Source organism: Myotis myotis, unplaced genomic scaffold (assembly GCF_014108235.1).
Source record: "Myotis myotis isolate mMyoMyo1 unplaced genomic scaffold, mMyoMyo1.p scaffold_m19_p_29, whole genome shotgun sequence".
Taxonomy (NCBI): domain Eukaryota; kingdom Metazoa; phylum Chordata; class Mammalia; order Chiroptera; family Vespertilionidae; genus Myotis; species Myotis myotis.
In genome coordinates this window covers 2,150,229-2,163,506 of record NW_023416334.1, presented here as the reverse complement: position 1 = coordinate 2,163,506, position 13,278 = coordinate 2,150,229, and the positions used below count along the sequence as shown (strand labels likewise).

The following is a 13,278-nucleotide window of genomic DNA, read 5'->3' as shown; positions in this document are numbered from 1 at the left end:
TGACTTTAGGGTTAGATAATAGGATACAGGATTTCATTTTCCAGTTTAATTTCTATATTAGGACTCTCAGTAAGACAGACAAATCACTGGGATGGGAGTAGAGGTCTCGGTTTCTTCTTTTTTAAATTAAACTTATTGAGGTGACATGGGTTAACAGGATCATACATGTTTCAAGTGTACATTCCCATGATACATGATCTGTGTATTGCATTGTGTGCCCCTCACCCAAAGTCAAATCATCTTCCGTCACCATATATGTGGCCCCTTTACCCCCCACCACCTCACCACCTCACCACCCCCTTCCCTCTGGTAACCACCAGACTGTCGTCTGTGTCTATGCGTTTTAGTTTTATATCCCAAATGAGTGAAAACATATGATTCTTAGCTTTTCTAACTGACTTATTTGCTTAGCAGGATATTCTCAAGGTCCATCCATGTTGTTGCAAATGGCAGTATTTCATCTTTTCTTATGGCTGAGTAGCACTCCATAGCATGTATGTACCACACCTTCTTACCCAGTCCTCTATGGAAGGACACTCTGGTGGTCTCCATGTCTTGGCCACTGTGACTAATGCTGCAGTGAACATAGGGATGCATAGAGCTTTGTGAATAAATGTTCTCGAGTTCTTCAGGTAGATGCCCAGGAGAGGATTGCTAGGTCATATGTTAACGCTATTCTTAATTTTTTGAGGAAGCACCAGACTGTTTTCCATGTGGCTGTACCAGCCCACATTCCCACCAGCAGTGAACGAGGGTTCATTTTTCTTCACATCCTTCCCAAAATGTGTTAATACTTGTCTTAATGATAATAGCCATTCTAATAGGTGTGAGGTGGTATCTCATTGTAGTTTTGATTTGCATTTCCCTAATAGCTAGTGAGGTTAAACATATTTCCACATCTGTTGGCATTTGTATGTCTTCTATTAGGAGTTAGTGCTCCCTGGTTGGGTGCATATATATTGGTAAGTGTTTTGTCTTCTTGACATATGTCCCCTTTATCATTATAAAATTTTCATCTTTGTATCTTGATACCTTTGTTATCTTGACATTTATTTTGTCAGATGTAAGTATGGATGTGGATGTGACTTGCTTGGAGAATCATTTTCCACCCTTTCACTTTGAATACACCTTTGTCTGTAGTTTAGCTGTGTCTCCCGAAGGCAGCATATGGATGGGTTTTATTTTTGTTTTTGTGTGTTTTAATATGTTTTTATGGATTTCAGAGAGGGAGAGAGAGATAGAAACATTAATGATGAGAGAGAACCACTTATCAGCTGCCTCCTGCACGCCCCACACTGGGGATTGAGCCCGCAACCTGAGCATGTGCCTAACTGGGAATCGAACCATGACCTCCTGGTTCATAGTTCGATGCTCAACCCCTGAGCCAAGCTGGCCGCGCGATGGGTTTTGTGTTTTTGGTCCACTCTGCTACTCTGTGCCCCTTTAATGGTGAATCAGCCCATTGGCATTTAGGGTGATTATTGATTGATGTATAAGGATTCCTACAGCCATTTCATCTTCTGTTTTCTGGTAGCTCTGTGCCTCCATTGGTTATTTTCCTTTGTGTTTCTGTCTTTTGTTTTTATTTGGTGATATTCCATACTTCTCTCCTCTGTTTTCTCCTTTTTTTAAAGCTATATTTCTCCATTTTGGTTTTTTTTGTGTGTGTGATTACCATCCTATATAATAAAAGGCTGAAATGCAAATTGACCAAACAGCAGAACAACTGGTCGCTGTGATACACACTGACCACCAGGGGGCAGACACTCAATGCAGGACTGTCCCCTGGTGGTCAGTGCACTCCCACAGGGGGAGCGCTGCTCAGCCAGGAGCCGGGCTCACAGCTGGTGAGTGCGGCGGCAGTGGCGGGAGCCTCTTCCGCCTCCATGGCAGTGCTAAGGATGTCTGACTGCCAGCTTAGGCCCGCTCCCCCAGGGGAGTCCGAGGGCTCCCAGACTGCAAGAGGGTGCAGGCTGAGCTAAGGGACCACTCCCCCCGCACCCCCGCCCGCCCCAAGTGCATGAATTTTGTGCACTGGGCCTCTAGTTAGATTTATAAAATATAAAGTTTCATATATACTGTAGTCCTTTTTCTTTTGAATGCATCTGATCTTCATCCTCCTTTGCAAATTCAGACCTTCCCTCTCCCCTTTTATGTTTTTGTTGTCACAAATTATCCTTGTTAATGCTTTAAGTTTTTTGGTGATCTTACCCGTAGTGTTGTGACCTTATGTTCTTTGTTTCAGGTAGGATGACCCCTTTGAGTATTTCCTACAATGGAGGTCTTCTGGTGATAAAAGCCCTAAGCTTCTGTATGTCTGGAAAAATCTTTATTTCTCCTTCATATTTAAAGGATAACTTTGCTGGCTATTATTCTTGGCTGGTAATTTCTCTCTTTCAGATGTTTGAATATTTGGTTCCCCTCTCTTCTGGCTTGTAGAGTTTCTGCTGAGAAGTCTGATGATTACCTAATGGGATTGCCTTTATTGGTTACTTTCCTCTTTTCCCTGGCTGTCCTGCGAAGTCATTAATTTTTGACAGTTTTAATTCAGTGTGCCTTGAAGAAGGCCTCTTGGGATTGAGGTTAACTAGGTGTTCTGCTTGCTTCTTGGGTCTACTTCTCTCCATAGGTTTGTGAAGTTCTCATCCACTATTTGTTTGAATAGGCTCTCCATTCCCTTCTCCCTCTCTTCTCCTCCTGATGTGCCCTATTATTCCCAGACGGCTCTTTCTGTTGGAGTTGGATGGTTCTCACGGGGTTCTTTCATATTTTTTTTAAGCTCAGGTTTCTCCCTTCTTCCCTCTGCATCGTTTCGATATTTCTCGCTTAGATAAAGTAATTCTTTCCTCCATCTGGTCTGCTCTATTTCCTATGCTCACTTGTTCATTCTTAAACTCTTTTATCGAGCTCTTCACCTACAGAATTTTTGTTTAGTTATTTAATAAAGTTTCAATCTCTTTGGTAAAGGTTTTGTTTCTTAATTTGTTTTCTGAATGCATTAAATTGCCTGTCTGTATTTTCTCGCATCTCACTGAGTATTTTCAGAACAGCAATCTTGAATTCTCTGTCATTTATGCCACATATTTTCATGTGTTTACGTTTGTTTTCTGGAGATTTTTCATTTTGTTTCTGAGCTGCCTCACTACCTTGGTTACTCATGGTGTTAGATGGATTCCTTCTCTGTCTAGGCAGCTATGTATGCGTGCCCCTTTTCTAGCTGATTACGAAGAGGTCTTTTTATTAGTTTCTAGTAGGTGGCAATGAATCACAAGTTTCTTTTAGCTCTGTAAAACCAGAATGCTGACCCCCAGCAGCGGTTCTGGCTGCCATCAGTACAGCCGCGATGCCTGGGAATGGGGTTGGCTGAGGGAACCCAGCCGCCTTCTTTGTTTTGCCCTCCCAGTAATGGCAACCTTGGACCTCTGCAAAGGCCCCCTTGAGCCCCAACCGGGGGCCAGTCAGGTTTGTGAATAACGTGCTTCACAACCAACACCAGGGTGAAGGGAGAGGAGTCCTGAGAGTCCTCGGGTGGCAGGACTCCATGGCTTTGCTTCTCTGTCTTGAATTCCAGCTGCCAGACAACTGCAGCAGCAGCCCATGCTGCGTCCTGCCCCGGCCCGGACCGGCTGCAGCTCGGGCTGCTCACTGCCGCAGGCGTGCAGACCACGCCTCTCTGCTCCTCCCGGCTGAACCGGGTTCCTCCCCTCCCCTGCATCCATGCTCGTCCGAGCCCTCCTCCCTCCCGCCTCCCCCCGTTGTTCCCCCTTGCCCACCTTTAGATGCTGCAATGTGAAGATCTCTCAGCTGTGCCTGTGCCTTGAGCAGGGAATCCCAGGCTGCGTTAGAGTTGTTCAAATTGTTAAAACTCTAAGGGAAGCCACCAAAGGGTTTCTCACGCCGCCATTCCTCTGGCATCACGCTCCTTTATTTCCTTTACACAGGCATGCCTCAGAGATATGGCAGGTTTGGTTCCAAACATGTAAGAAAGCGGCTATTGCAATAAATCAAATCATAATCTTTTTGTTGATGGAGGGTCTTGCCTTTTGTTTGCCAAAATGCCACACTTAACCGCTGGCAACAGGGGGCCTGTGAACTTCTCTTCGGGTGTCATCTGGTCCTTGTCCTCCAGGTTAGCCGTGGTGCCTGGGGTAGAGGGTGCGAGGCCTTCAAACACTTCACCCTCATGACCTCAGCTGCTTTTCAGTACTCACGCTGCATGTTGGACGACAACCGGCTGGTCACGGCTCGGGGAAGTGCTCGGCTCCGTCCCATGGCTCCGGAGAAAGCGCTCGCACACGTGCGCTCATGCTCTCGGACTCCACGCCCCACGGCCCCTCCGGCCAGGCCCTCTCCACACTTTCTTCTAAGTCAGAGTTCAACCCTTCTTTTCCGATTCCCTTCTCCCAGATGTGGGACCAAGAATGGGAGCCAGATCTCCATGGATTACAAATAAGCTGATGCGGTAGACAGAATGAAGGCCCCTCAAAGAGGTCCCTGTCTCCACCCGCAGAATGTGGGACTATGCGAAGTTACAGGCAAAGGAGAACTCAGGCTACAGCCCTGCCAACATCTGACCTTAGTGAGCTCAGTGGAGCCCATTTCAGACTTCTGACCTCCAGCACTGACGCTAACACATCCGCATTGGTTCAAGCTGCTAACCTGTGTCATTCCTGAACATAGCAACAGGCAGCGCGTACAGATGGCTTTCATAAATAATACGGACATGTCAGAACAGTCCCACACGTACTGCGATTGCAAGTGTGACGGCATCCAATTCCAGCTTTCCCAGGTGGCCGCAGAACACGGAGCTTATGAAACTGATCAGAAACACCATCAACTGGGCCAGGAACTGGAAAGAGACAGAGAACAAAAAGTTACATACGAATGCCAACCATCACAGAGGGAGAGGAGTGTGATTCCTGGGGTACTCCCCCGCCCCGCCCGCCCTCTGAATCAACTCATTAGAAGTGAGGCGCCAGGGTTCAGGGAGCACTGCCAGCTCCCACAGGGAATGTGCAGGTCCTGGTGGGTTTCTTGAAAACATTGAAAAGCCCGTTGGTAACTGCTCTCAGAATCACATTTTTAAAAGCTTCCTACCTTTTCAAATCTATTCTCACTTTAGATTCTCATGCCACAGATCACATGTATATTTTTTCTGAGATTTTCAGAGGCTGCCTTATGAGATAAGCCTCTTGCTATCCTAGATTCATAATGAGAACTAGAGAGAACACAGCCTCCAATAGCCAGCAAGAAACTCCACAGGCAGAGCAGCTGAGGCTGAAATAAGACCATCCGACCAGACCAGCGGGATCTGGGATTTGAGTGACATGTTACCGGCCTGCAGAGCACGGTAATTCCTGAATTCCATGAAGCTTTCGCCAGGAGGGCAAGCCCAGCTTCGGGGCCATTGAGCTATTCTTCCTCACGGCTCCAGCAGCCAGCAGGAGTCGCTCTAATGCTTTAGCTGCAGGTTTGTACTCTTATTTCCTTCCATTAATTTAAAACCACCTCCCACCTGCCCTCAGGCCCAGAAAACCCAGGACACCTTGGGAAAGCCTCTCTCTCTGGAAGCTCATGTGGCCCAAGAGGTGGGTTCACCTGACTCCCACTCCCGAGGGAAGAGAACAGGTGCCTGCGGACTCACTGCTGCTGCCCCCTCTCAGCTCCTCAAGGGAAAAGGTCTCTTGGGCCTGGGGCGCAGACGACACTGTCTTCTTGGCTCCTAGGGAAGCTTCTAGCTCTCCCCTCCGCCAGCCCACCGGCCAGCACCGCCGCGGGTCCAATTTGCGATGTTGGGACCTCACCGTCCCGCCCCTGATGTTTCAGATGGCAGCCCTCTTCCCTTCCCCAAACCCGCACCTGGGGGGAGTTTTCCACTCTGCGGATGGGCCCAGACCCTCACTTCCTGGAAGGCCTGCTTTGAGGGGGGGTGGAGAAGCACATCTTTTCTGCACTGACTTCCAAACCGTGACCCAGTGCCTCTCTCACTGCAGAAAACAAGGGTGACTCTAATCTCCAATGGCCTCCTGCTGCTTAGCAGAGGGCTGCTTCTGGAATGTGTTGCAAAGTAAGCCAAAAGCAGACAGAAGACAGGCCTGAAAAGCGAGAGGCAGGGGTGTACATGGAGAAGGTTGGTATGAACCCAGCGCTGCAGAACCTGAGCTGGAGCCAGCGGACCCTGTGGGCCCGGGCCAGCCACTCGCAAACACTCCCCGTGGCTTCGTTGGCTGCAGCTTGGTGTCTCTTTCAAGTATAACTTAAAGGTCTTAGGATCCCCCTCTTTTTTCTTCTTTTGTAACCTCAGCATCTTTCCCATCTTTTCAGTCCTTGTCCTTTGCGCCTTTATGCGCACACACCACTGCAATCAGCAGCACAGATCTGCTTGCCTTTCCCCGGAGCACGCGCTGCCCCCATGCCCGGGCCCCCTGCAGCCCCGCGCACACTCCCATGGCTGCACATGAAGCCTGCTGGGTCTCCTCCACCGCCAGGCCTTTGGGTGGCTTCGCAGGTTTTGATAATACAAATCGTGTTGCACAGAACACATTCACAATTGGGTGGAGAACCGGCATTTTCTTAGGGCGAATGCCCAGTCCATGGGTGGGAATACAGTCATGTGCCGCCTAATGGCATTTTGGTTGATAAATATTATGATTGAGACTCATGAACATGGGCCTGTGGGAGGAGCCAGGGCCTGTGGGAGGAGCTAGGGCTTGTGGGAGGGGCCATGGCCTGAGGGAGAAGCCAAGGCTCATGGGAGGAGAGCCCTGCAGAAGAAAACATGCTGACAATAAAGCTCTCTGGCGGTAACTGCCCTTCCGTTTAACTTCCTCTTCCCTCTCCATATACTTCCCCACCTAAGCACACGGAGCAGCGTGCACACAGCTTGCAATGTCTGCACACAATGGCTGCAACCTTTTTTCCCATTGTATGAATGCACCATCACTTTTTAATTAAATCCACAGGTTGTCCCCAGTAATGAACTTCCCACGTTCGCATATTTCTTTGTACACCTGGGGGAAGATGCCCTGTAAGAGAAATTCCTAGAGGTACAGCTGTTGTCAAAAGGCACAGGTGTTTCAAGTTTGCATAGATAGAGCCCAAGGGGGTGTGTGCAGAGGGTTTGGGGAGGGAGGAAAATTTAACCCATCCTCCGCATCCCCAGATGTCAAGGCCCCTTCAGACCAGGGCGTGCTGTGAGGGTAGGTACTGCAGCACCCCGGCTTTGTGGAGGTAGGACATAAAGCCACCTGCACTTGGCAGAAAGAAGACTCCAAGGCTGGCCCTCTGTGCCTCGGGCTGGAGCCCCTGCCGGGACTGCCTGTAGCTGGCAGATGGGGCAGGTGGCGAGGGCTTCTCACCGATGCAGGCTGAATGGGTGAAACAACTCCCAGGATAAATCCCAGGACTGACCCAGGAGGGAGTGGGGCTGAGACCAGGAGTGATGCAGTGAGGGACCTGGGGACAGACCTGGGGCCCAAAGCCCTGCGTCTCCCTCGGGCGACCCCTGATTCCTCTGGCGGGGACCTCGCCCTCGGCTCATGTACTCCAGGAACAGGAAGCAGAAGCCTGGGGCGCAGAGCCTCCCGGCTGGTTGGGGCTCCACCTTTGATTGGTTCATCCAGGCTCCTGGCCTAGTCCTGGGTCTATCCCGATCTTTTTATTTTTCCCCCAATTAATCCTTTCTGGCAATGAAACACCGAGCCGATATTATTTTTCATTCGGCATGGCCTATAGGAACCTAGCAAACGACGGCGGTTCTGTAAGATTACAGTGGGGCTGGAAACCTCAGCTGCCCTAGTGACCTGACATCCAAGCTGCCAGGAGGAGGGAGCGCCAGGAGGGGAGGCACTCACACACATTGCTGTGTCTTTCTGAGACAGGCCAGTAAGCCAGGACGAGCGGAACAGAGAAACTGAGGCAGATAGTTAAACGGCCAAGCAGTTTACACACACAAGCAGTTTACAGCCATCTAGTGAACTGCAAACCCTCCCTTCTTAAGCAAGGACACTTAAGAATAATGGTTTACACTTCTCCCCAACCAGAGGTAAACAGCTTAAATCAGCCCCCTCAGGGACACAGACAGCAGAAACCCAGTCAGTGCCATCTGTGCCAACCCCACCCAAGGACAGATGAAGCCAGGGGAACAAATCCCATTTTGGTGCCTCAGCATAAAGCTGGGGGATATTCTGTTGAGCTAATCCCACACGACCTTCCCCAAGCTCCTGCCTGTAAAACCCTCAAGCTGCCCTGGCTGGGTGGCTCAGTCAGTTGGAGCGCTGCCCTGTAAACCGAACGTTTTCGGGTTCGATTCCCAGTCAGGGCACATACCTAGGTTGCAGGTTTGATTCCTGGTCAGGGTCCTATGGGAGGAGGCAACCGATTGATGTTTCTCTCTCTCTTTCTCTGTCTCCCTCCCTTCTTTCCTCTCTCTCTCAAGTCAATAAAAACATATCCTCTTGCTCTGGCTGGTGTGGCAGTTGGTTGGGGGGTCGCCCCATGCCCCTGGAGGTTGCTGGTTTGCACAAGTTGCAGGCTGGATCCCTGGTAGGAGGTGTGAAGGAAGCAGCCAATCAAAGTTTCACTTTTGCTCTCACATCAATGTTTCTCTCTCTCCCTCTCCTTTCCCTTTTCTTTAAAAAAAAAAAAAATCAGCCCTAACCGGTTTGGCTCAGTGGATAGAGCGTCGGCCTGCGGACTCAAGGGTCCCAGGTTCGATTCCGGTCAAGGGCATGTGCCTTGGTTGCGGGCACATCTCCAGTGGGGAGTGTGCAGGAGGCAGCTGATCGATGTTTCTCTCTCATCAATGTTTCTAACTCTCTATCCCTCTCCCTTCCTCTCTGTAAAAAAATCAATAAAATATATTTTTAAAAAAATCATTCCAGACAGTGTGGCTCAGTGTCGACCTATGAACCGGAGGTCATGGTTCAATTCCCGGGCAGGGACATGCCCAGGTTGCAGGCTTGATCCCTGTGGGGAGAAGAGTGTGTGCAGGAGGCAGCCAATCAATGATTCTCTCTCATCATTAATGTTTCTATCTTTTTCTCTCCCTCTGCCTTGCTCTCTGAAATCAACACAATATATATTTTTTAAAAAGCTTTTAGGATGGAGGACCCCGTGGGCTGTCCCTCCCGGGAGCACACCCTCGCCTAATCAAGGACCAGACCCTTCAGAACTGCCCACCCCAGGGCACGCTGTGTGCCCAGGGAGCTGACCGCCTGCACCCTGGCTTGTGCCCCAGGGCTCTCAACCGCCTGAACCGGCAGGGCTCGGATGTAGCCAAACTGCCACCGAGAGAAAGGTGGGGCCCTGGCCGCCTGTTCCGTGTCCTCTGCCCGCAGCCCCACCGGTTCTCGGCGCCCGTGTACCCCCTTCTCCACACGGACGGACGGAAACCAGCGCCCTGGTCTGGGCCCAGGCTAGTCCCCTCGTCTCGCTGGCACAGCCCACACAGCGGACAGGCAGGCCCTCCTCGGGATTATTTTCCAGATTTTTGACAATTCAGCCGGGCAAGGAGTTGTTAACAACAAAGAAAGTCGGGGAAACACCCAAGGCTTGGCCACGGTCCCTCCCTCACAAGCGCATACTTCCCCACAGCTTCCTGCCGGGTGAGTGGGAAAGGCGCTGTGTCCCGCACTGTCCTGTCTTCCCAGGCCCCATTTACAGTCCGGGGGAGGGCGGTGAGTCCTCTGGGAGACTCACGGCTCAGTGCTGAGCTGGAGGCCTTAGGGAGACGCGACGGGAGGGAGGTCAGCAGGGATCCAGACCAGGGTCCTACCTCACGCACCGTGGGGCTGGGAGAGCAGAGCGCGGCCAGCATCGGAGACCGGGCCATCTCCCCTCTCCTTGCCCCTGGCGAGAGGGCTGTGCAGGCAGGAACCCAGACGGGGACCAGCAGCGGCTCCGTGTACAATTCCTAAGATACTAAGCAGGACCTCGTTGGGAAAGCAGCCACAGACACACACAGAGGACTGGAGGGAAAGGCCACATTCCGCTCCGCGCTGAAGTTTCAGAGCTTTTCTCTTGTTATCTTGGCTTCCTATTTGTCATCTTGGCTTCCTATTTGTCTATAAGGCATACGCCACATTTGTACTTAACACAGTTCGTACCTATGATGAAGACATACAAACATGCCGGGGCGTAGCTGTCAGTCAGCGCTCATCCCTGGAGACCGGAAGGTCCCCTAGGTCAAGGGACTGGTTACTGCAGGAGGCCAGAGGGTGAGGGCCGGTCCGGGCTGGGTCTCCCAAGCTGCCCTGTTTATTTTTGTGCTGTGGGAGCAACGATGCCTTCCCGAGACCTTCCCACGGCGGCTCTGCGAGTGGCCCATCCAAGCGGTTATTTCCCTCCCGGTCTGGGCCAGTGCGCAGGGGAGAAGCGGGGAGACCACCCCTCTTCCTAGGCCTCCTGAGATGCGGGGACCTGGGCGAGGCATGGAGACTCCACGGCCTGCGTTCTCTCTCTTTCCCTTTGCGGGGGCTCCACAAACTCCTTCCCGCCGGTCGGGCTCTGCCCCGGCCGTGTTCGCGCCACTGTGCACCCCACAGTGGGTATCACAGGACCCGACAAGCGGACCCCCGAGAAGGCACCCTGGCCCACGGGCTCTGCAGATGCGGGTCTGCCCAGGTCCAAGGCTCATTTGCGCCCCGAAGCCGCACAGGCTCTCGCGCAGGAGACTCTCACCCTGTGGACTTGAGACCTCCCGGCCTGGCGGGGGCACGGCGCGGGGTTACGTTTCTCGCGGGTCTTGTGGTTTTTAAACCACACTGCCTTCACTAGAGAGCGCAGAAAGCGCGCAACTGACAGAAATAAGCACATAAACTCAACCCCAAACTTCTTTGAGCACCATCCCCGGGCCCTGCGTCCCGCGCGGCGGAGCTCTGGGTGGGCAGGGTTTTGCAGCTCCTCGCCCACCACAGGGAACTCGCCCTCCGCTGCCTCTGGGTCATGCAGATCCTCAGCCCCAGGGCTGCGTTTCCAGTTCCCGGTGTCTGGCGGTTCGGGTAACTCGCTTGCTTCCCAAAATGCGCACCGGAGGAGAAGGCAGGCCGAGCCCCTCCGGGCCCGAGGGTCCCCGCTCCCAGGGGCCCCCAAAGCCCGCGCCAGCCAGCTGCGCCCGAGGCCCGCGCTGCGCAGGGCGCCGTCGGGACACGCGCGCCGGGTGCTGGGCACGCACCCCGGGCGCACCCGCCCCCCCTCCGCCGCCGTCCCGGGGCGACAAGGTCACTCCGTGCGCTCGCTCGCGCCGCGACTCACCGCGGGGCCCGCCAGGGCCAGGAGCGCCCTCAGTTCCTCTCGGAAGTGGGGCCAGGGCGGGCAGCGCGGCCCGCGGCGCTCCGGGGCGGCCTCCGGGCTGCGGGACCCGGGCCCGGGCTCCTCGGGCGTCTCCATGTGGCCGGCCGCGCGGGGAGTGCGGAGGCGGCGCGGGAGGCGCAGGGCGACGGCTCCTCTCCTCGCGGTCCCGCCCCGGCCCGCCCTCCCCGCGGCCGCCCCGCCAGGTGGGCGCGCCGCCAGCCGCCAGCCGCCGGGAGCGGGCGACCCTTGCACCTCTGCGCGGACGCCCAGACCCGCGGCCACGCTGGGCCCCGCTCCGGGACACCCCGGCGCTGCGGGCCGGAGCTCTCCAGCCTCGGACGCCGGGCTGTCCCGGGCTCGGCGCCGGCGCCGGGGGCGGGGGGCTGAGACTCGGTGCCGCAGGCGGTGGTCGCCCAGCTGGCGCCGCCGGGGCGCAGGCTCCGCGCCCGCCGCCCCGACCCCCGGCCTCCGGAGCCTCCGGGACCGCCTGCAGCGCAGCCCGTAGCACGTGCTTCGAGACTGAGTTTGGAACTTGCTCCTCCCCGTCTCCCACCCGCGGTTGCGTTAGAGAATGTGAATCTGCCAGGAGGTTTCGGACACGTCGGGAGCGTTTCGCTTGCAGAGAGAACTGCAGCTTTTCAGGGTCCCTGGAGGTGAGGTTACTAAGGAAACGCCGCCGCTCTGTCCCGCGTCCTCGGGCTCCAGCACCACCGAGGGGAGGGGTCCCCGGACGATTAGCGCGGACCAGTCACTTCGTATTGTGGCAGAGCCTCCAAGCACTTTTTGGTGCGTTTTTAATGTGGATAAATTTAACGTGAAATATATGGGGCATTTATTTATGAATTTTAGGAAAGACCTGAGTTAGTGTGTTATATTGAAATTCAGCGAGCCCAATAGAAAACGCCACAACCAGAGGGTCGAATTTTGGAGCTTTTATTTCTAAGCCGACGGCGACTGGGAAGGGCTATGGCCACTCCAAACCTCGGGGTCCAGAAATGAAGTTAGGGGTAAGCTTATAAAGGCAAAGAGAGGGAAAAACACACAAAACTCTAGGATTGGTGATGTGAGACCCTATCTCAAGGCCTGGCCTTCCCAGGGTGGTAACACGCTTAAGCAAACAGGTCCTGCAAGACAGATGATTTAAGAGGGAGCAGTGACCAGACCATAGACTGATAAGAACGTGCACCAGATTCCGTCACAGGCCCAAACTTCCAGCCCCCACCCCTTCACTTTCCCATTAATCAAGCATATTTACAGAAGCTAGAAATAGCATAGTTACTTACCTGGTTTAGTTATATCCTGGAATTAACAGGTTGATGGAGCATCTGTGCCTGAGAGGCAGTCCTAACAAAACTGATGGGAATGAAAAGGCATGCCGAAGGTTCAGGCAGAGGGCCAGGGGAGGGAAGGAGTCAGTTCTTTCAAGGTCCATCCTTCAGTGGAAAGCACACGCTGTCCTTGAAGAGGACCCCTCTTTTCCCATCACTATGCCAGGCTTTAAACCATCCCGACCTATAGGGTGTCCCCCAAAAAGTATACACCCTTTGAATGGTTCTAAAGTCAGCGCTTATTATCATACAGTTCATTTTCAAAATTTAAAAGAACCTACAGAAATGAATAATTTTTTTGTCAATGTCTGATTTCAGGCTGATGACCGTTCTGGCCCAGACACAGCCGATAATGTGAAGCAATGGAGTCGCAAACATCAAGAATCATTCAGTTTGATACTTGTGTACCTTCACCAGCTGTTGCTGGTTTTGTGCTGTTGTATCGAAAATCAGCGAGCTGGACAAGGCGCCTTAATGAGCCAATTAGTTCGGAGTCACCTTTGTTGTGCGCAGGTTTAGAGCAGATTACCTCTGTCAAATTCTGAACAAACACAGGAAGGAGTGTTTCCTTTTTATATCCTTCTAGTTCTTTGTGTAAGTTATTTTTGTAGACTGCTTGTAACCTTGAGTATATATCATATCTAGCAAACACCTGTCA

At 52.9% G+C, this 13,278-nt stretch overlaps 1 protein-coding gene across 7 annotated transcripts in view; it reads right to left on the bottom strand.

Moving 5' to 3' along the window:
• SLC47A1 (solute carrier family 47 member 1) overlaps positions 1–11,485 on the bottom strand; it is a 39,821-nt gene extending 28,336 nt beyond the window's left edge. For 2 of the 7 annotated variants that reach the window (XM_036296387.1, XM_036296389.1), the window contains exons 1-2: positions 11,254–11,485; positions 4,748–4,849 (exon numbers count right to left, since the gene is read on the bottom strand). In XM_036296387.1, the coding sequence (XP_036152280.1) occupies positions 4,748–4,849; positions 11,254–11,388 (237 nt within the window). In that variant the 5' untranslated portion in view covers positions 11,389–11,485. Of the gene's footprint in view, positions 1–3,773; positions 4,850–11,253 lie in introns of those variants that run through there. The other 5 variants (XM_036296393.1, XM_036296391.1, XM_036296388.1 and 2 more) reach the window with 4 other exon arrangements.
• Between the last annotated feature and the right edge of the window lie 1,793 nt (positions 11,486–13,278).